The 23,255-nt window shown below is 40.1% G+C and overlaps 2 protein-coding genes across 4 annotated transcripts in view; one reads left to right on the top strand and one right to left on the bottom strand.

Annotated features, from left to right (window-relative positions):
- The window catches only part of pcdh7b (protocadherin 7b), a 126,671-nt gene extending 107,913 nt beyond the window's left edge, over positions 1-18,758 (bottom strand). For 2 of the 3 annotated variants that reach the window (XM_082151620.1, XM_082151621.1), the window contains exon 1: positions 14,250-18,758. In XM_082151620.1, the coding sequence (XP_082007746.1) occupies positions 14,250-17,336 (3,087 nt within the window). In that variant the 5' untranslated portion in view covers positions 17,337-18,758. The remainder of the gene's footprint in view (positions 1-14,249) is intronic. The other variant, XM_082151619.1, reaches the window with a different exon arrangement.
- Positions 1-23,255, top strand: part of LOC309485850 (uncharacterized protein) — a 417,529-nt gene that overhangs the window by 176,536 nt on the left and 217,738 nt on the right. The gene's annotated exons all lie outside the window — the stretch shown is intronic.

The raw sequence follows: 23,255 nt of genomic DNA, 5'->3' as shown, positions 1-23,255 counted from the left end.
AGAGCAACCAATCAACCCTCGCCCCCCAATTCCATCCCTGGCTGGGATAGGAATAACTGAGGAGTCGGGATGGAGGAGGGATGCTGGAAAAAGGTTGTGCAAGTAACAGAGAGGTAAGTCGGCTCTCGTGCTGATTGTAGATTATCTGAACGTGCTCCTTATGAACTTTGATAATAAAACATAATTTAGTGTAATTTAATGCTTTGGTACTGGGACCTCTTTGAAGCCACACATTTTCATTACAATCAATCAGGGTGGTCAGGGTATACGGATATAGTAGGTATTTCATGTTTCACAGGCTCATTCAATGCTACGTTTGAAGCATATCCAGGACAACTTTGAGATGTATAGCCCATGAAACTCTCTTTCTCTTCTCTCTTGTTCTGTCTCTCTGAGATAACAATGTAAAAGAAAAGAAAAACAATGCTGGCTAGCAAAGTTGGTGTTGTGTGCCAAGAGCTACAAAGCTAGCCAGGTCTGCAAGTGCTTTGCTGAGTTATGTGCCGGCGTTGTAAAAGCTAGCGTACCCCTCGCTCACGGCTAATTGAATCCTCTGAATTGAGTGATCTCAAACGCAAAAGACACAAATTATCCGTAGTCTTGAAAAAGCACTCCTGAAGAGGGCCTCTTAAATGGGAAACACACTGTGTGGGACACTGAAAAGATTTGTCATGAGCATTAGCCACTGGCCCTCCCATGACTTTGGCCACCGCTGATGAGGGCAGGTGGAGAACAAAATGAACGTGATTTTCTCACACTGCAAAAGGACAATGTTTGACAATGTAATGTTCTTATTTTTGTATATAAATACAAATATATGTAGACATTAACCTAAATAAATGGAGTAAAAATTGCTGTTTCGTTGTTAGTTCAAGCTATAATGAATTAAATATTGTTAACACGTGAACTTTATAGTAGTGTTAACAAGTTGACAGTTGTTGAAAGGTTTGTCCAAAAACTAGATTTTTTGTATTCGTGTAAACCTAGTCGCTAAGAAACAATTGTGTGTTAGTTCATGACATATATTGTATGAACTAATGTTAACAAATGTAATCTTATTGAAACATTTTAGCCTCTTATATTTGCAGGCTTCTTTCCCTAGTAATTTCTTTACATACTTAAATATATTATCAAGTCTCATCAAGTCTCTCTCAATGAGTTGTGGAATGAAAGGCCGCTGTTGGTGGTCTTTCGTGAGGGTCACAGACATTCTGGAAAAGAGTCATCCCATTACTATAGAAACAAGAGCATGTTTAAAACCCATAAATTATAAATGAGCAAACATACTAAAGTCTTTCCCACCAAACCAAACGCATGTAAGTGTAAATAACGTGGTGCTTTATAACCAAAAAATAAATAAAAATAGCTGATGGTGGATGTTCTTAGTTCAATGGGGAAGGGAAAGAAGCAGACAGCAACATAGTGTCGGCCCAGATCCGACCCACATCTGGGCCGTGTGGAATCCACGTGTACCAGATGTGGGCCAGATCTGGGCCGACACTATGTTGCTGTCTGGGCGAGAGAAAGAGTCTTTCAAAAGGATTCTGGAAAATAAATCTTTCAGGTACGTAAGCTTTATAGGTAGGAGGTGTTCCTCTTGTGTAGCAGCATGGGCTCATAATCTCTCCTCACACACACACACACACACACACACACACACACACACACACAATGTGACGCATGGAAATGAGGGCCTGTACTGAGTTCTCTTAAAACTGCTCCAATTCTTTTTAAGTGTTCTCCATACTAGTGCAGAAGGACTATGGGTTTAATAACTAGCAGGAGGTTTTTGGGAATAGCCCATTACAATGTCATCTATTATAAACTACTGTACGTGTAGTTGGAGATGTATGGTGAGCCACAGAGGCTGAGTGTAGACACTATTATAAAATAGAAAGCATGTACCTTTCTTTTAATAGCCCTAATTTCTTTTTTATAGCTCTGTAATACATCTAAAAGGAATTTAATAATTGCTGATTAAAAATGAATTGCTCGGAGAGAAAAGAATGCCGCAGTTTCTTCAGGGAGTTAACTAATCTTTCTTTCTTGTGCCAATATGGCTGAATGCTGTTAATGTACGTGTTACTCTGACGGATTGTGTTGTTGTTGTCCGTGACGGATTTCATTTAGCAACTGGCTAATAGGCCGATAGAAAACATGTGCCGAGGGTGGGATGGCATTCTCCAGCAATGTGAAGCCGAGGTCTTGTCTTTTACCCTCCAGGCATTCCCACCGTCCAAGGCCTAGCCTGTAATTTTCAATGGGCCTTAGTGTCCAAGTGTTGCTGTGACCCCCACCTCTGGAGTAAATGGATTGAAGACGAGTTGCAGAAGAAGCCGATTATTGATTGTTTCCCCACGTCCCTCAGTAAAAAAAATAAGGGGGAACTCAAGACACTGGCACTTCAGACCTGTTATTATATTGGCGGGGCTGCTGCAGTTGAGTCAGTCTGGAAATTCGAGATCACAGGGGTCGAATGACCAGACATACACAACCTAGTGATTACAGGAGCGGCTTTGAGAAAATATGGGAGGACTGGGAAAAGGAAAGATAAAACGATCTCTCTCTCTTTATACCTCAGTCCTCTTTTCCAGGTTTTAATTCAGGATAGTATCTCTGTGGAGAGCTCAGGTAGACTCTATAAATCTAGCTGGTGAAAATTAAATGGCCATAGACCCAATCTTTGAAGAGGAATTGTTTTCTGCCCATAAAAGACTTTATTAGAGAGGAGTTTGCCTGCCTTTTCCATGTTTCTCTGTGTCTCTGTTCAGGGACACCACAACCAGGGGGACCGGTTCTTGTTTTGCCTGCATCAACTCAGTCAGCTGAGCTTTTCAAAATACATTCCAGGTCTTGACTTACTATACTATTGACTCACAGTTGACTTAATTCAATCATATGAGCTACTGTTAAAAGTTTTAAGTCAATATTTTTCATTTTAATTTATTTTATTATTATTATTCAGCAAGGATGCAATCAATAAAAAAATTTAAAAAAATAAAAAAAAGGTAGCCTATCATGCTTAACACTAAAATATTAAGCAGAACAACTGTTTTCAACTATGATAATAATAAGAACTGCTACTTGAATACCAAATCAGCATATTATTATGATTTCTGAAGGATCATATATGAGACTGAAGACTGGGGTAATAATGCTGAAAATTTAGCTTTGCCATAACACATTTTAATCATTTTAAAATGTATTAAAATACATCGCTTAGAGCACCTTACAATGTATTACAAACATGATAAAGGTAACTTTTTGCCCTCTATCCCACACTAAGAAGACATGTTTGATCCAACATCTATCTATAAATCCACAACATTTTCAGAGCGACATAGACAATCTTTAGAGAGACATAGCCATGAATTCATTTAAACGAGAGTGCACGAATCAAAAAACATGCCAAAGCATGCTACAAATTTGAGTAACAGAGTTCTGACAGGTTTAAGGCTGGAAAGGGTGTAAGTACATTAAATATGACATGTTCATTTGTTCACTATAATCAAGCAAATGTAATGATTGTGCGGGGAATTGTGCCAAGAAGATTGTATTTAACAGATTTATTCCAATCAATATGCTATTGACGATTAACTATTTAAAGTTTGAACATTTTATTTATAATCATAACTTATTGGTAAATTATGGAAATGAAAGATTATACATAAAGATATGCTCAGATCAATACACGTTGGAAATGAAAATTAGAATATATGAGTTCACAGTATTATTAAAAACAGTAAAATATCATGAAAAAAAAAAAAGAAAGAAAACAAGCAAGTATGATTTTAGTGTGGTTTACATCCTGAAGACTTTTCTGCTCGAGACAGGTCTCTATAGGAATTTAATTTACCAAAAGTACTATGGAGAAGGCCTTCCTCATGAATATTAATTAGGTTATGAGAATGGACAGTGCAATAAGGTTACAGCACAACCTAATGGATATTTATGATCTAACTAAGCAGCCAGTTGGTGGCGCCACACTTTAAAACACGTTCAGTTAATGCCTTTTTTATATCACTTAATCATTCTCCTTTTATTTTTGCTCAAATAAACATTTTGTATTTCAGTCTTCTTGACAGTCAAAATGTGACTTCTCAAAGTTTAATAGGTTTAAATATTTTGGACTAGTTCATGTTTTTGTTTTTTTTCTGGATTTAGTCTAATATGGCCTTAATATAACACACACACACAGACACACACACACACACACACACACACACACACACACTTTGACACCCCGATCATTATTCACAGAGTGAACAAGCACACTTTCATGGCATAACCCACCTTAAATCACAATATAATTCACCTAATCACCCGTCTTATTCCATACTATGGCAAGCGAGGGAGGACACGAGATCACAGCGTCTGAAATTAACATGACTGAAAAGGCCCAGGGGACTCCATAATTCAGCTGATTTTATAACAGCCTCTCATAAACTCCTGAGCGTGACCTTCATTTTTCAAAGGCCGCCCTGCATTCCGTGCACTGACAAGATTTATTGGCCAGCACTAATAGCCTGGTCTCTCTTTGGTGGCCTCTCATCGATATAACGCTTCCTGGCTAGCCGGGTGAGGTGGCATGAGATAATGAATATTTTTGCAGCTTGCTAGTGTTCTGGATTATGTTTGCACGCTCAGGAAAAAAAAAATAGCATTAAAAACACAGGCATGCTCCTAAAAACACATAAGACAACAAAAAATGTCTTTGATATTCATAGCCACCAAGACTATTTCAGTTTTTCTCATTTCTTGTGATTTCTGTGTCTGCAGCTTTCTTATTTTCTGAGATCAATCGAAAATCACACACACACAGACACACTCACACGAGCAGACACCTTTCCTCGCATGTAGCTAAGTGACAGTGTTCTTGTGATGGAATGGCTGAACCGAAGAGGCCCGTTGCAGCGCATTTTCTCTCTCTCTCTCTCTCGCACAGGAACGCACAAACACGCGTACTCTCACACAGAGAGAGAACACCTTGGCCTTGCTCTTGCTCCTGAGATGCAGTGCCACACAGCTCTCCCATAACTTGATGGATGGCCGCTGAACCTTCCCTCTCCTGCCTCACACATAATCTCATTTGGGAACGGTCTGGACACACACACACACAGTTGTAATCTCTTTTTGCGGCTTGCGGAATGACACTGTGGCGAAAGAAATGGAGGACTGGTAGAATCCCGTCCGTCCTTTCCACTTCTTTTTCCATTCCGTTTGAATCCATTTGACTTCAGCCGTATCTCTTCTCCATACAAATGAGGCCTCTGTGATGAGGAGAAGTCTCCTTTACACAAATATGTAAGACTTTGTGCATTATTTATACTGGCCCCAGTGTTTAATCTCCACTTATGCAGTCAAGAGATCACAACTCACTTAATATTTCAGGCCCTCACGCTCGTGTGCTTTACACTGGAGAAGAGCAAATGTTAAAAAGACAAATAAACGTCTGGAGACGGATCGTGTGCGTGCATATAGGTATAAGCAGCTGATTTTGTGCCTGTGGTGACAGATATGGGTTACGTCTCTTAAAACCATCTGGATTTGGAAGATGATATTACCCGTTTTTAGATGTCAACACACGCAGATGTTTCATTGCGGAATGAAGTTGGCAGTCATTCTTGATGCGTTTTATTTTTGCCCCTAAACATCCATTCATTCAGCCAAAGCAAATTTTGATTGGACGACAGCGACGGTATGTGATGAGAGAGTACTTTGCTGTGTCACCCATGAATGACACTTTTTTTAATTGTGTTTCCTTTCTCTTTCATGAAGGTCTAGTATGGCAATTTCATTTGAGTTTTGCAACGGACTTGAGACTTGCTCAACAGGCACATGCTCAAACACAAACACTTGGCTTGATACGCCTGAAGACTTTGAAGTTTTTTTCTATCTCTCTCACACAGACACACACAAAGAAACACAAACGTCACCACTGCACAGATAAGCATATTGTATATAGAAATCATAGGCCAGTGGTTCTCAACCTCTTTGTCCCCAACAATATTCCAGCCCTAGTTCTGCTTTGAAAACATATTTAATGTTTAAATATTTAATTAAATATTACATTTATGTAAATTAGCAACTAAAAATAATGACAGTTATAAATGTCAAGCTTCCAGTAGTGATGAATGTTCTTCAGGGATCTCACTCTTTTTTAACCAATGAATTTACATGACTTGCAGTCCTTGTGGTTTACTGGATAAGATTATATCTAAAATCCTCATCCTTATTCCCTATCCAGTAATGTATACTGTATCGAGCTAGCCTCCGTTTTGTTTGACAATACTTCGAACGTCAACCGTGTGAAGAAGTGACGTCACCCAACATCGCTTAGAGCACCTTTAAAATTAAAACACTGAATCAAAATTTACACTATTTACTCTCTTATTAAAGTCCCCCTGTCAATAATTGTATCCCTTAAAACTAAAATATTTAAATGTTGTTGTTTTTTTTCAGTTAAAGAAAATTATTCATGCCTTAAAATAGATTGAATGTAACTCTACACCCTTGCTTCACTCCGCCACTTGCAGCCCCGCCTCCACTCACTCACACCAGCTCAGAGATCCACTCATTGACGATCACACGTTGTCGTGATAGTTTGTGAGACTGTCTTTAAATCACTGCAGTTTAAAGAGAATATACTCAGCAATGGTGTTGACTTATGAATTTGCACATGGTTTGTCTTAAAGCATATTAAAAACACCACATAGACATATCAACAACATTAAACACTTGATTTTCACCACAGGGACACTTAAAATGTTCCTGATCTTTTGATAGCAAACCCCTTATGTCACAAATCCCTCTGCTACTTCAGCTAATCCACCTCTCATAAAGACCACTTTTCACGATCCTGATGGACCAATCAAGTTCCGCCCACTGGAAATACATCACACTGCTTAAGTAAAATGGGTTGCAAATGTGCCAAGATGCACCACAAACCACATCAGGCCATGAATAAGAACATAGCACTATTAAAACAAGCAAAATACCCATCTGATTTTTTCAACCATCTGATCCCTGTTTGTATTCGTTGTGTTGACAGTGAACTATTCCCCTGTGTTAGCCTAGAACAATGTTAAGTGGCTGTGCTTTTTTTGTATGTTTTTTTTTAATTTTTTTTACAAGCACCACTTAAACACAGACAGGGCTGTGACTGTGAAAACAATTACACAAATATGTGCAAAATGGCAGATGTACATGCAAAGTCACACCAACGCATATATTCACTTCCTCTGACCTAAAAATGGCCAGAGAGGCATAATGACATAAAACATATAAATCCAGTTCTAAAGAATATGCTGAAATATACACTCAATCTGTGATCGCAACTCAGTTGAATTGTATATTATTGCACCAAGTTGCTGTGTTGCTTGGAAACTAAATAGCCTAAATAAATAATTACTGTTAACTATGTTCTATTTGTTTTGCAGTTCTTTTCACTTTATGAAAGAAATTAGCCATCCTAGGATGTGCATTTCAGTTATTTTACTACGGTTATAGGGCTTTCTGCTTTGGATTCTGCCTAAAAAAAACACTACTTAACTGGTAAAAAATCACTGCAATACACGGCCTCTCATGGCTTATTGCCTTGATAAATACTTATACTGACAGACACCCAAGCACGCGCATGACAGGCAAAAAAAAAAAAAATGTGAGTGTTTAAAACAAAAAATCTGCAGTATTACAATGTGTGTGTGTGTGTGCACAAATTGTAATCCAGTGCACCCTGTGAGTTTGAACAATGTCAGAATTGAAGTACAGATGGGGGTTAAGCACACAAGACGATGACACCGGCACTTACAATCAGCACAGCAGCCAACCAATCAAGAGATGATCTCACTTTTTCCCTCCGCTTCAGCCCCTTCGCTTCTATTCCGCCCGCAACTGTCACTTTCATCGTTTTAGCATGATAAATGTTACAAGTGCATCTCCGTAGCTTCAATCAAGACTATTCACATGAAGATTGAGGAACAAGAGACTATGAGAGAGAAGATAATAGAGAATAAAGAGAGGAGGAAGGCGACAGAGGGACTGAGAAAAAGAAAGAGAGGCGAAGAATGAAAGAGAACGAGAGAGACTGCCGGGCACGCTCGAGCTACATCATGCTGTCAACGGGCAGCTGAAAGGATAGATTACTTACAGTAACAGGAGGAAAAAAAGAAATCAAAGAGACGTCGCAGTACTGCTTGTAAAAGTTCAAGTGAAATCACTATAACTGCGCTCCAAAAAGAGAGAAAAAAAAAATGCTACTGTTTTCTCTGTTAACTTAGCTCTGTGCTGTATCAAAAACAGCTTTTATATTTCTGGCTTGAGTTTCACAGGTCATTTACATTTACTGTTTTACATACGCCGTGTCAACACAGGGCAGTGGAAGCACAAATAAAACGTTGACCTATGCATGCAAATTAAGAGTTGGCCTCTATTTTCCAAGATGATCTGTGACTTTCCATTTTTGTTTGAGGATCCACTTTTGAAGTAAATGAATAATTATATGCATATGCTAATTTGTAAAGTATAATATTTGCATATGCATCAATTTCAAAAGTCCCTCTCTTTCACTCCACATGGAAGTGTGCTGTCTTGAGTCGCATCTGAACCTGTGACAGATTTGGTCAGCGTTGGCCATTCAATGCTGGCGTTGAGCTGACAAGCTCTCCCTAATAACACAGCAATCAAGCCTGCAGCTGATCTAATTCTGTCCTGGGTCTCCATTACCCAGCAATTCCGTGCCATTGCATGGCGTGTTATTTAATGTGACGTGACGACGATGGCGTGTAGTTAATTTTACGCTTCTGTATTGTGATGAATAGAATATACGGCTGCTTGTAAATGCAGCTTGATTGCTTCATTGATTGAAGCCTAATTCTCAACTCTGAGGTTACTTGGCAAACATTTTTGAAAATAACTGTAGATAATTATGATCTAATATTTAAAGTTAATTTAGAAAATCAAGTATTTATTATTTAAAGGTTATATTCATGTACACGCTCTCCTCATGCAACTCATAAAAGCACCTTGTATTTAATGAAAATAAACTTATGTGATTTGCATGGATGTTTTGCTGGCAGCAATACAAGGTGAATTGCAAAAGCACACAAATAAATATGCTGGAGAAGTGATTGGCATTTGCATGGCCATGTTTATGTATTGCTTGCACATGTCCAGAATGAGTGATGCTTTGGTCCGCCAGGCACATGTATGTAAAACATAATGCAAGCTGGAAAGCGTGGTTAAGGCTGAAACCACAACATACAAGCCACACTGACCTCAAAAAGACTTACAAATCTCAGCTATATCCGCAGGCGCAGACAAGACTAAGGGCCCTATTTTAACGATCTGAAACGCAAGTATCACACGTGAAACGCAAGTAACTTTGTGGGCGGATCTTGGGCGCTGTTGCTATTATACCGGCGGGATAAATGACTCTAGCGCCTGAAGCAAATCTAAAATGGGTTGGTCTGAAGTAGCTACATTACTCATAGGTGTGGTTTGGGCGTAATGTGTAATAAACCAATCAGAGCGCCATCTCACATTCCCTTTAAAAAGCAGGCGCGCTTGTTCCATGGCGGATTGCTATTGTACACACCAGGAGCGGTTCACAGCCGAGGAGACCGACGTTCTCATTAGGGCCGTAAAAGACAGAGAAGTGACATTGTATTGGGATGGGAGAAACCCACCCAAATTAGCTTCGGTTAAACAGGCGTATAATAATTTGGGTAAATGTGTAAGCTAGATTTATGCCTATTTTTTTCACATCTTCATGGACACCATAATGATTTCCTCCGTGTGGTAATATTTTTTATATTATATTTGTATGGTTTGCAAAAATGGGAAATGCTGCGTCTGTGTAGAGTAGAGAAGCAAAGTGTATGCATGTTGTGCACACGCTACATTATGGCCAAGCATGCGCCCTTAAAATAGCATCTGAATAACGTGCCACTGACTTTAGACTGGGTTTTTCCTGATCTGTGATGTTTTTTCTGAATTGTTTTCTGAAACTGCAAAAAAGCACTATGGAACGTTTGCGCCAGAACACGCCTCCTTTTTTCGCTGAACCGCACTCGGGAGCGCAAGTTCATTCCCTAATTTACCAACGTGCGTCTGTGGAGGGAAAAGTCCGCTGTGCGTCGGGTGCAAAATAGGAATGATACATGCGTCAGTGTACACAGTCAATTGCGCTGGGTGCAAGATAGGGCCCCAAATATGGAGACAGATTAGTACAAACCAAACCATTTTACGCTCTCTCAAAAAATAAATAAAAATAAAAATACTAGTCAATGACAGATATTTGATTCAAATGTTGATATTGGCTCAAAATAAAGAGGCTGTTATAACCCCAGCCCTATTTGTACAAAATAGGCCAGAATCATTTTCATCTGTGATTGACACGCATGCTGTTCAAATTGCATTTAGTCTCCTCTGATCTAGAGAGTTATGGAATCAGGGGGAATTATCTTTTTTTCAGTAAATTTCACCTCTGTGTCTTTGGAGCACTGAAGCATAAAGCTAAACTCGATCAAATTTGCAGAGAGTAAGATGAGAAATAAAAAAATAAAAAAACACTCTCCCATCCCATCAGAGACACTATCTGTGTTCAAACCAGCTGAATGGGGCCTATATAATGCAATAAAGGCATTAACCAGCAGCTGAAAACAGTGTTACTAACAGCAAACAACCAGATATATTCTTTCAGAGAATGGCAAAGAAAAGCATGAGGTGTTGATAACTGTGAAACACCTTGATGTATTACCTTTCTGTCTTGCAGAAGTAGCATCTCCTTCCTGCATTAGGTTAAATTAACAACAGCTTGAATGTCTCATGTGTAACAGGACTTGGACACACTAGTATTGTCCGGTTACCTGTCTGGGGCGACCGGCGCGGTGTAGTTTCTGCTATCAAGACAGAAGATGTTGGGTGTGTGTGTGTGTGTGTATGAGTTTCTGTGTGTAAGGACATTAGGGGGATGTAGGTAACATGAAACCAGACCACACATTTATGAGGCCACTGCACTCGATCCCTCTCAACACTTACTCACACACACACACACTAACACAGAGAACAGTAGAGACCTTTCTCTAGCCTGTTAACAGGGCCCTCTTTCTAGTTCCTGTCTCTTTTAGCCTTTCCTCCACTAGAGAGAAAAAGGAGAGAGGAAGGGGAAAAGAGAGAGCATCTCAGATGTCAGACCACAAGAAATGAAATCAAACACGATCAAAAAGAGCCGGGCCTTTTCACAAGGAGAAAAACACAGGTAGTTTTCATGGATGACTTCACCAGAGGGAATTGTTCTGTGAAGAGAAAATGAATCTTGTCCAGAAAACTAGGTATTTCAAGTCTGTTACAAGACACCATTAATAATACCACTGTATGTTCCTCATCATTCATTTAAAAGCTTCATGTACATTCAGATAACAGTGATGTCATGTGACCTGTTCTGACTCTGTATCACTATATATCTTATATATTTTCTAATTTATCTAATTTTACCATCCAACAGAAAGTTAAACACTACCTAAAATTACTGAGCATTACTGGAAACCCACTTAATAAAAAAATAAGTTTTACACAACAGCTATATTTAGTACAGTTACATTAAGTATATCAGACAGTAAGGCAGCGCAATTAATCCGAAAAATAATTACAACGCATGTTTTTGCAGCGTTGAGAATTGCAAATGAGCGCATGAATGGAATAACCAATCAGAGGTGTTAAGTCATTGCGTAGAAGAAATCCACTCAAAACACAGTTTTTGTTCAGCGCAAGCTCACTGATTGAGTTCTATGCTTTTGCAAACGCTCTCATTATAACAAACAAGATCTATATAGTTCAATGTAGTCAGCTTTATTGATTGTAATGATAGTTCAGTGTGTGACTCACTGGCAAAAAATTGATGACTGACATAGTGATAACCATAGCAACATTTTGGTGTCTTGTGGCTGTGAACAAGAAGTATGATGCAATATTTTAATCCATATTTTTGACAAAAATAATACTATTGACCAAACATTGTGTTTGGTAATTGTACTGCTTTTAAACCGTGTTCTCATTGGACCAGTTTGGATTTGTAATCTACATAATTAGATAATCTACATAATGCCCCCTTACCCACCCCAATCATAAAAAAATAAATACAAATAAAAATAAAAAACTTTAAATTAAATTAAGCAAACTTAATAATCAAAATGACAATATTAAGGGAAATAATCACCAATTATGTTGTCTGTGCTTAACACAGCTGTACTTAAATCTTACAGCATTATGACACTCATCAAATCAGTGATTCATCAAGAATTAGTGCTTTGAGTCTATTATGAGTGTGCCTGGCACATTTCCCTTCATGATGAGTGACAAAAAAAAGAAGAAAAAAAGAGAGAGAGATTGGGAAGGAAAGTAAATACAGATAAAAATATTTTTTAAAAGGGTGAGAAATTAAGGTCATCATAAAAGTAAAAAGAAAAAAAAAAGTATTGTCCTAACAAAACCAAGCTAGGAATAAATTAGGCTCAATATAAAGTATTTGATATAGACTATTATGCTATCTTAATGGGATTTTGCAAGGGCATGTTGGCTACTCCTGATAACACTCAATAAAACATCTAAAGAGCTCCTCTTAAATTGTCAGCAGGGACGTACATAATGACGCTGGACTTGATCTCGCTTCTTGCCAAGGACGTTGTAATTGCAAACTGTAATAGTGTAGAACCCTTTTGCTCAGCACCCTGTGAAAGTCTGCTGCATTTAAATGGACAAACAAATGGATGGATCGTACAAAGCACTGCAGCTTTCAAATAAAAAGCAAATAAATAAGTATCTAAGCGGAGTACTTGGACACACAATACATGCGGCGGGGCAGCAAATGGAGGCCGTACGTTAAATATGCATGAGATGTCCCAAAGATAAAGGCATCAGTACTCCTTTCGTGGAGAAGTGCAGACACCTAAACAGCCCATCAGAGGGCTGTTCAAGAGGGTAGAAAAAAGGGAGATAGATCAAATAAATACAGGACAGAGTTGTCAAAAGAATAAAAAAGCTGTGCAAGGAGCCACAATTTGTGAGAGAAAAAAAATACATAATGAGAAAAGAGAAACAAGTGGGATATTGGATGGAGGAAGCAGTCATTAAAATGGAGAGTAGGTGATTCTAAATGCACAGTAAAAAAAAAAAAAAAAAAAAAAAAACCTGAACCAGAGAAGATATGTACATAAGAATATCCCATGAAATGAGTGAGGGCGTGTAAGAGAGAGAAAAGGCTATCTTGTGGCTTGAGTTTAGAAAGGGCATTGTTTTGGAATGCAAGGGAGGACACTACTTACAGCATGTTAGATAGGAATCAATAATGCATTAACCACCTTAGAAAACACATGAAACAACAGGGCAAGTGTTCTTTTCCTGGCAAATCTGGACAATGAAAGGGCTGGCTTCATTTTGAATTAACCTCACCAAGCACTGAAGCGCTCTACAGGACATGGAACAATAATGATATAAATTGATTATTTCACACGTGTGCCATAGAATTTGGAAAGCCATTTTATGGCTGCTGTAACAAAGGGCATGTTATGCTTTAAATAATGGAATAAATGACGAGGACAGCACAAGAGCTATTGGGTAAAAATAACGACAAGAGAATGTGAGATAAGAAAGAGAGAGAGTGAGCAATGAGGCCAGATTTCACTGCTAGGTCACTGAATTTGCCTAGACACACAAGTGCACAGGAATGTTAAATGTGACCTCCTGCCCAGATGTTCCCAGTCTGTTCGGATATGCACATTTAAACATGACACCACAACTAACATTCCACCTTTTTCAATCTTTTCTCCTTCTGCTTCATCTCACTATCCTGCCCCCCTCCCAGGAAGAGAAAGAACTAACCATTCGATCCTCTGATGCACACACATACAGATGAATGACATAATCTGCCCTACAACTACACTAAAAGATATGCCAATGTGTCCAAAGTGTGGCCTCTGCACCCCGGGTGGCCCAGCGGAAATGATATCCCTGACTGAAGAATGCCTTCATGTCGCTTTTAGCATTACATCTAAATGGCACTATGAGGCGAAGCAGGTCGATACAGGGAAACAGAAGCATTGGCTAAAAATACATATATCCAGCATGATAGTATTACAGTGTAGGCTGAATAGTGTTGGTGTTTATAGACAGTCAGATAAAAGCTTGAAGATTCAAGTATAAAAAATGCGATTGGTATCATAGATTAAAATGATAAAATATATGGTTCATACCTGTTTGTTGTACTTGTTGATGGTTTGGCTACTGTAGTCAGAACAGTGGTCTGATCCGATGGATATGTTATCTCCAGTGCCGACAAATGTGTTGGCCGGCGGCAGGTCCTGAACAGCCTGGTGCTTTTTTCCCGCTGTGGGCGACTGAGGGTGCAGCTGAACGGTGGGCAAGGGTGAGCTGGATTTGTAATGGCGGGCAAGATCTGGGCTTCCGGGGCCACCGTTGACGGACCGATAGCGGCCCATTCCTGGACTGTCTGACAGTTTCTCATTAACGCCATCGTAGCGCTGCCCATTTGGCTTGGATGCCTCTACCGTGACAATGCTGCTATATAAAGGCTGTTTGGACTTTTTCTTATTCTTGTCCTTCTTAGGTTTCTTGCCTTTATCATGTTGCTGAGGTGTGAAGAAATCCTCATGGTCTTTCTTTCCAGCCTCATATCCGTTCTTGTTCTTGGGACGGCAGTAGCGGGCCATGACGACCACCAGGATGATAAGAATGACAGTCATGATGCCTGACACAACCCCTATGGCGATGCTCAGCCGTTGCTTTCCCAAGTCATAATTGGGGTCTCCTGCAATGTCAGCATTGAGCGGTGTACCAAGACTTTTGGCAACTTGTGCCTCTACAATAGTGGCATTAGAGAGTGTTTCATTGACGTAGATGTGGACTAGTGTGGTGGTGCTTTGCGACGGAACCCCACTGTCATTCACTTGCACAACCAGGCGATGAAGGCCAAAGTGTTTTTGCTCTAGTTTGCCAACTAATGAGATTACTCCAGTCCAAGAGTCAATTTCAAATAGCTTAAACGGATTGCCGCCAACTATTCTGTAGCTGAGGTTAGCATTAACACCTGTGTCGGAATCGGTAGCTGAGACAGTCCTCACCACCGTCCTTATATTGCTAGAAGGAGGAAGCAGTGTGTATGAGCTATTCATTGGAAAAGTAACAGTGGGAGGATTGTCATTTACATCCATTACAGAGAGAGACACCGTGGCTATAGCTGACCGGGGCGGATCACCTCCATCAACAGCTTTGACACGGAACGAATATGTGTTTTTTTGCTCACGGTCAAATGCCATGTTTGAGAAGATGGTCCCTGTGTTGTTGTCAATGGAGAAAATGTCCTCTTCTTCCTCAATGTATAGACTCATGTCTGCATTTTGTCCTTTGTCGGCATCCATGACCGTTATCATGCCAACGGGGCTGTTGGGTTGCCGGTTTTCCGGTATGTAGAAAGTGAACACATCCTGCATGAACTTTGGCTCGTTGTCATTTTTATCCGCCACCAGGACTACCACAGTGGCTGAGCCCTGCAGAACAGGCATGCCTTTGTCTTTGGCGATAACTTTGAACTCATATCGTTCCGTCTGCTCCCTGTCAAGTATGGTGTTAACACGGATGTCACCGGTGTCTGCATCAATGGAAAATATTCCGTTCACAGAGGAGTCCAGGGAGTAAGAGATCTCTGCATTTTTGCCGCTGTCTGCATCTAAAGCCAATACAGTGACGACACGCTCACCTGGAGCATTGTTTTCAGGAAATGAAACTTCCATTGTGCTTTTGCTAAAAACTGGTGGATTGTCATTCATGTCCCCCACTTTCACTATTAATGAATTGTTGCTAGAGAGACTAGGGCTCCCAGAGTCAACAGCAACAATGACCACGTTATACTCCTGCACTGCTTCATAATCAAGGAGTGCTGACGTATGGAGAAAGTACTTCTTTTTATTCATTTCACCCTCAACCTCACTAGCAGGTTTAAGCTGAAATGGAACATCGCCCACTACGGTGCACGTCACTATACCATTTGGTCCTTTATCTCGGTCTGACACTTGGACTAAAGCGATGGGTGTATCGACAATCACATCCTCCGCCACATTAGCTACTCCGTCTTTGAGAAAAATGCGTCCTATTTTTCGGATGTCGATATTGGGGACGTTGTCGTTTTCGTCTTTGATATTGATGACCACTGTCGCCTTGTCAGTCTTAGGAGGCTGACCGCGGTCACGTGCCATGACTGTGAAGCGAAGCTGGCTCACGTCTTCTCGGTCGATTCGGTGCAAAACACTGAGCCAGCCAGTGCTCTCATCTAGCCGCAGCAGTCGTCGCACTGACTCTGTGGCTGCTCCAAAAACATACTCAATCTGTCCATTGACGCCAACATCAGTGTCGCCCGCTTTTAGCTGGAGTATGGGGGCACCTGGGGAGCTGTTTTCTGGCAGGTCTGCCTCATAAACACTCTTCTCAAAGCGTGGGTTGTTATCATTCACATCTGTAATCATTACCCTAAGAATGGCTTGGGAGGATCGTGGGGGGTCGCCCCCATCTCTAACGCGCAGAGTCAGCTCATAGGAGTCGCGTTGTTCTCTGTCCAGTGCCCCTTTGATAATAAGCTGCGGCTGCTTCTCTCCGTCTGTGGTGTCAGCAACTTGAAGTTCAAAGACGCTGCTACGGCTCGCCCCCTCGTCGAATCTCCGCTTGCCCGTGTGAGTGTCAACACTGCCGGTGCCGGAAGTTCCGATCCGTCTGACAGAGCTCTCGCCGTTGTCCTGAATTAACTCGTATCGCTCAATTCCATTCCGACCGAAATCTCTGTCGGTGGCCGTGGGTAGGAGATAAAGTGTGCCAATGGGTCTGTTCTCCTCAACGGAGAGGGTGAGAACAGGTGAGGGGAAAGACGGCGTGTTGTCGTTTATGTCTAAAATAATCACTTTGCCCTCATATAGATCAACCCAGCTCTGCGCGGGTCCTATCATGGATACTTCGAAATCTATAAAACATTCGTTCTCATCAAAAATCATTTGGCACTGCGGCAGCTTTTCGCGGTCTATCCGCCGCTCGTTCGTGCTCAGGTCTCCGGTCATGTTATCGATTTTGAAGTACTCGGAACCGGATTCTAAGGTATAAGTCACATCCATGCCAGCCGCGATGCTGAGGTCCGCGGCAACATTGCCTACCCGGACATCGGCAGGACCCTCCTCAGCCAAGCGGTACCGGAGCACTTGCTTGGCTGCGGGCTGACTCAGCAGCTGCAGAATAAGAAAGCAGTATCTTACATAGTCCACAATGACCGTAGTCCTCATTGTTCCTCGCAGATTTTCCAGCTAAACTGAATGATAGTTTTGTTTAACAGTTTTTTCTCCTCCTTCTCGCTTGTGTTAAAACGCCTGTTTCTCACTGCATGCGTTTTCACAACCGGATAGCTCTCTGTGGTTACCAAACTCAGGCAGAATAGCACATTTTTGTTATTTTCCCCCCTCTCAGATTAGGCTCGCGCTAGTCCTTTTTTGGATTTGTCCATCAAAAATATACACAACACTGACAGAAAGTATTCGCAAATTCATTCAACATTAAGCTTGAAACAAACATGCCAAAATTACTTGCTGAGACTACTCCGTCTTTGCCATGAGTTGACATCGCCGAGTCTTCATTAAAGGCAGCAAAGCCAGATATTCAATCCAATGCGCAGTCAATTCATGAGGTTTTAAATCCAGCTTTCCCAGATGCCAGTTCTCCGCTCCAGATGATATCCCACCAATACGGATTAGAAACTGAAATATCAGAACTTCTTGTTCTACAGATAAAGCCGCAAACGATCTGTTCTCTCCGTGTGCCGTGTCCGCGCGCACAGATTTCTCCAGTCCACTCAGCTTAATAGTTCTCTCACTTGCACCAAAAAAAATAAGAAAAAGAAAAAATCTCCGCAGTGTCACTGTGCTGTTCAGCCTTAAGGCAAAATGCAAAACTGTGCAACAACGGAGTTATGATCCTGGCAGAGATGCTAGGAATGTGGTTTTAAAATTCCAGCGCGAGGACGGTCCCTCTGTCCAGCGCGCGCCTCTCACCTGCAGCAGAAGCGCGTGTGTATCTGCCGCACTCTGCGCGCGAGTCTCTCTCTCTCTCTCTCTCTCTCTCTCTCTCTCTCTCTCTCTCTCTCTCTCTCTCTCTCCACCCCCTGTGCGACAAACAAGGCTCAACTTGATCGCTTAGTTCTACTGTTTGAGGAGTGTCTCTTCTTTTTTGTTCGCAAGGGCATCTTATTGCAAAATAGTGTCATTTACTGTCCAGAAATGAGCATTTGGAGACTGTTGGAGGTGCACTGTGCGAAATATTAAACGCCTTCCATAGGGACTGTTTTTTTATTTTTTTATTTTTTTATGAATTATATTTTTGCTGAGGTCGGATGGTGTCGCGCAAACCAAAACTACCTAGCCAACCGTCAACTATCTAAAATATGTTTAAACTATTTTTGCGATGAATCTATAATAAAGTGATAAATTATAACGACAGTAGCCTATGTTTTATCGATGGAGTGCGCGTGGCTCGTAACGGAACTGTTGCTACGGTTACAAACAAGACTATTTAGCACATTTTGACTAGTTTATGTCTAATCTAACTTTGGGGATGCACGTATTATTTAATACAAAATGCGTACTTTTAAATCGCCTAGGTAGGCTATTTTACGCAGTCATATTTTAATTGGGATATCTTATAGTAGCCTATAAGTTTGATAGCATATGTTATTTATTTTATTTACTTAACCATCCGATAATACATTCACCTCAATCATTCGATTTTAAAACGAAGTAGTAGTACAATCTGTTTTTGTTCACACCCCAAACCACTCCGTGCGTCCCAGATCTTCTCGGTTACGGTGCCCACTGTGGCTTTCCTGGTCTTTTAGAATAGTATATGTGTGTTTTCGTTCGTGTGATGTTTTCTTCGGCATAAGTATGCGGCCAGCTCTTCTACTACATTCTCACGCTTTTCCATCTGTTATGGGCTTTTTGCGCAGAAAAGGCACCACGGACAGCGATCGACGCTAGGTTGACTCACCGGTGCAAAGGAGTGAGATAGTGAGTGCGGTGACTCTCCGAGACCAGAACTCTGACCATCAAATCCACAGCGCAGAGCTTCGGTTTTATATAGTCTACCTCTTTTAATAAGTACCATTCGCGTTCCCGTTTGGTGCTGTTTGAAATGTATCTAGTAAAGCATTTAATCCTTAAACACTTGTTCGAAGAAATAATTCCTGCAAACTGTATTTTTCTTTTTTTCTCTCTCTCTTTTTCCCCCCTTCTTTTTTCTTTTTTTCTTTGCAAAACTGTGGAGGGGAGGGTTTCAGGGGAGATGTGTGCGGGTTTGTCCAGCTAAGAGAGCCGAGCTGAGCTGAGCTGTGACTGGACCAGAGCTGCCGCCTGCAGAAGGAAGCCCCGCTATTCAGAATGTGAACAGTGCGCCATATGTCGCTACACAGCGCCCTCTGTTGTCCTCTTAAAATTATACTGAGCAAATTAGTCATTACTGCATATGTGTTGAGCTAGTGTTGTAGTATGTGCAAAGCGGGGTTTCATAATATATCTGCATAGACTGACGTCTATCTACTCTCTTTTAATTTTTGAGTCACATTCGGGCACCATTTTAACTCATATTCCCTGCAGTCCGTTTCTCATTTAAAAGTACTGTCACTCATTAGGACGTTAATGACATTTGAAATGAGTGCTTTCAAAAGCCACTAGAGGGTGTTACCCTTTTTAGTGTGGAGAGCACGGAAGTTAAGAGGTCAACTTTTTAATATAGAGTCACTAATTTCTTGGCTCCTCTCAGGTGGATGTTGAAATAGATTTTTTTAAATATTCTTTTGTTTGTTGGTTCCAATTCACCTAAATGGCGTTCATTGTTTATAATGACTAAAGCTCCTAAAACATGTAAAGTGGACATTTAATAACATTTGCAAGCACATGGTAGGCCTAATACTTTATTTTGATGGTCCCCTATGAATATTAGGTTGACTATAAGTAACTTTGCAATTACATGTCAACTAACTGTCAGAGTAGACTGTCTGATCTGCTAACTCTTTATTGTGATGGTCCTCCAGCAGACATTCTATAAGTTACTATAAGTTACTATAAGTAACTTTGCAATTATAAGTCAACATATTCCACTCTAACAGTCAACTAATACTCTACTAACCCTCTAATGAGAATTAGTTGACATTTAGGTGCAATGTTACTTATAGTCAACAGAATGTGTTAAATGGACCATCAAAATAAAGTGAGACCGAGGTTTGGAATTTTATGATATGTTAGTTTAAAAAAAAAAAAAAAAAAAACGAAATAAAAGAGTTGTTAGAAAACTAAGAGAGATCTAATTAGGCCAAAAACTCGATGCAGGTATATAAATAAATGCTAAATTATTGATTGTGTCGAGAAAATCAGTCTATAAAGAATGATCTGCCAAACATGCGAAACTTGCATCAGCAAACACAAACAGTGGTTGCAAGTCAAAATAATCTGACAAGCATAGACATTTTTACTGGATAGTCATGCATAATTAAATATTACTGAAATACATCCTCAAAAATCACCACCGAATTGAATCAGCATTTATGTGAGCTAGTCTGAAAAAATGTGGTGGGCTTATCTACGATTGATTGGTTATGTTTATTATGATAGTTAATAACTATGTCAGGTCATTTAACATGGCCAGGTAAACATTTTAATGCCACTTTTTGTAAGTGACGTGAAGATATGTGATGGTAACCCATACTCAAAATTTGTCCTCTGCATTTAACCCATCCAAATTAGTGCACACACAGGAGCAGTTAGTAGTGAACACACACACACACACACACACACACACACACACACACACACACACACACACACACACACACACACACACACACACACACACACACACACACACACACACACACACACACACACACACACACACACACACACACACACACACTGCAAACTGTGGACACACACACCTGGAGCAGTGGGCAGCCATCACAGTGGGCAGCCACCTCAGTCATTTCCTGCTGGCATTGAGAATCGAACCCATAATCTTCAGGTAACCATTAGGCCATGACTGTCCCACAAATTAAAGGTAAGCAAAGGTTTAGACACTGTTAATCTCTGGATATATGGCTCTAAAACATATATGTGACCCTGGACCACAAAACCAGTCACATGGGTCTATTTTTTGAAATTGAGATTTATACATCACATGAAAGCTGAATAATTAAGCTTTCCGTTGATGTATGGGTTGTTAGGATAAGACAATATATATATATAGGAGGTACACCGAGATACAACTATTTGAAAATCTGGAATCTGAGGGTGCAAAAAAATGTGAAACATTGAGAAAATCGCCTTTAAAGTTGTCCATTTATGTTTGCAATTGTGCTGCATTCACTCACAAAAATAAATGTTTTATATATTTACAGTAGGAAATTAAAATATCTTCATGGAACATGATCTGTACTTAATATCCAAATGATTTTTGGCATAAAAGAAAAATCGATAACTTTGACCCATACAATCAATGTATTGTTGGCTATTGCCACACATATACCCGTGCTACTTGTGACTGGTTTTGTGATCCAGGGTCACATATATGATCCAGTACCAAAAGGTACTGTAATATAACTTTGTGCTAATTATAAGAAATACTTAGAATAAGGTATAATATTGGTGAATTTAGTTCATTTCAGCGAAATTAACTTTGACTTTGAATAAGCAAAGATCAATATAGAGGCAATGAGCAGAAAAAGAAAGAAAAAAAAAGCTATTTATGTAACAAAAATAGGCTATAATTAATGATGAGCCTACACACTACAAATCATGGTGTGTTTTTTTTATTTTTTTTATTTAGGAGTTGTTAGCAGCTTTTAGTTTTGAACGAGATAACAAGAAGGTGGAGGGGGGTGTGCAGAAAAAAAAAAAACTGAATAATATCTGTGTATGATTGATAATAAAGTGCCAAACCTCAGAGAGTGAGAGTGGTAGTGAGAACGTGTGACAAGAATAACTCAGCTTCCACACATTATATTGCAGAGGAGGCCACTGAAAGGTGTCACTGCAACTTTTACAAACGTGATGGAAACTGTTCCATGGAGGTTTATGCACTCATTGTAAAGGCTATAGCTAATCTAGACTGACACAGGTGGATCAGGTTTCTTTGGACCGTGCATTGCAGTTGGTTAATATGTTCACAGTCCATGCAAACGTAAACCCCTAAGAGGGTTAACATCATTTTCACACCTGCTCAGCCACTTCTCTGTGGTAATTAGTCAATCACTTCCTCTGCACTGTTAAAAGTTTAACTTCAAATAAAACGCAGCAAAGCATTTGTTTCAACATTACAGCTTTGATGGAACAGATATGATATCTTGTGGTCATTTCAAATGGGATCATCAACCGGCAGATTAGAAAATCATTTGTTCAGCGTTGTTCCACATGATAGCTTCATTTTTTATCTCGGATCTGTCATGTGCTTTGCCAAACAACCATAACAATCCTCCCAGCAACAAACACACCCACACTCCTCTGTGTCTTATCGCCTTTTGTTTACTGCAGTTTAGTTAGATGAGGTATATGTGGGCAGTAACTTACACCTGACGATTTTTGGGACTTTGTAGAACAGCAGCACTAGTCTTAATCCTTGCAGGCCTGTAAAACAAAACCACTAGAACCTGTGTGGTGCTTCTGTTGAGTTCAAAGATACTGCCGTTTACCACCTCTGTGACGCATGTACACTTGCTGGACGATGACATCACTGTTTTCCCCAGAGCTGCTGTCTAGATAAATGAACTAAATGAATAACTAATGATTTTTACCACCGAAATTAATCAACACTGAACTTAATTAAGCTGGACAATGACACTATGTTATTCTAGAGCTGCTGTACAGCCAAAACAAACTTTGTAGCATTGTTTTTCTGTTATCACTGTAAAGCTGCTTTGAAACAATCTGTATTGTAAAAAGCGCCGTATAAGATGACTTGACTTGCTCTCAGACTTGGAGTAGACTTTCTATCTTTATGAAACAGCTGGAGGAGCTTTTATCTGTTTGAAAGACAGAAACAATACAATAAAATGTGTAAAAAACAGTGCTGTTTTCAGATGTAAATTAACATTTTGTCAATCAATGACATGTACACAGCTAATACTTAGCTAATTGGTCAATGACAGTAATATTCTTTTTTTTTTT

Source organism: Leuciscus leuciscus, assembly GCF_965113295.1.
Source record: "Leuciscus leuciscus genome assembly, chromosome: 2".
NCBI lineage: Eukaryota > Metazoa > Chordata > Actinopteri > Cypriniformes > Leuciscidae > Leuciscus > Leuciscus leuciscus.
The sequence above is the reverse complement of the archived record's forward strand: the minus strand, read 5'-3'. Positions and strand labels throughout refer to the sequence as shown.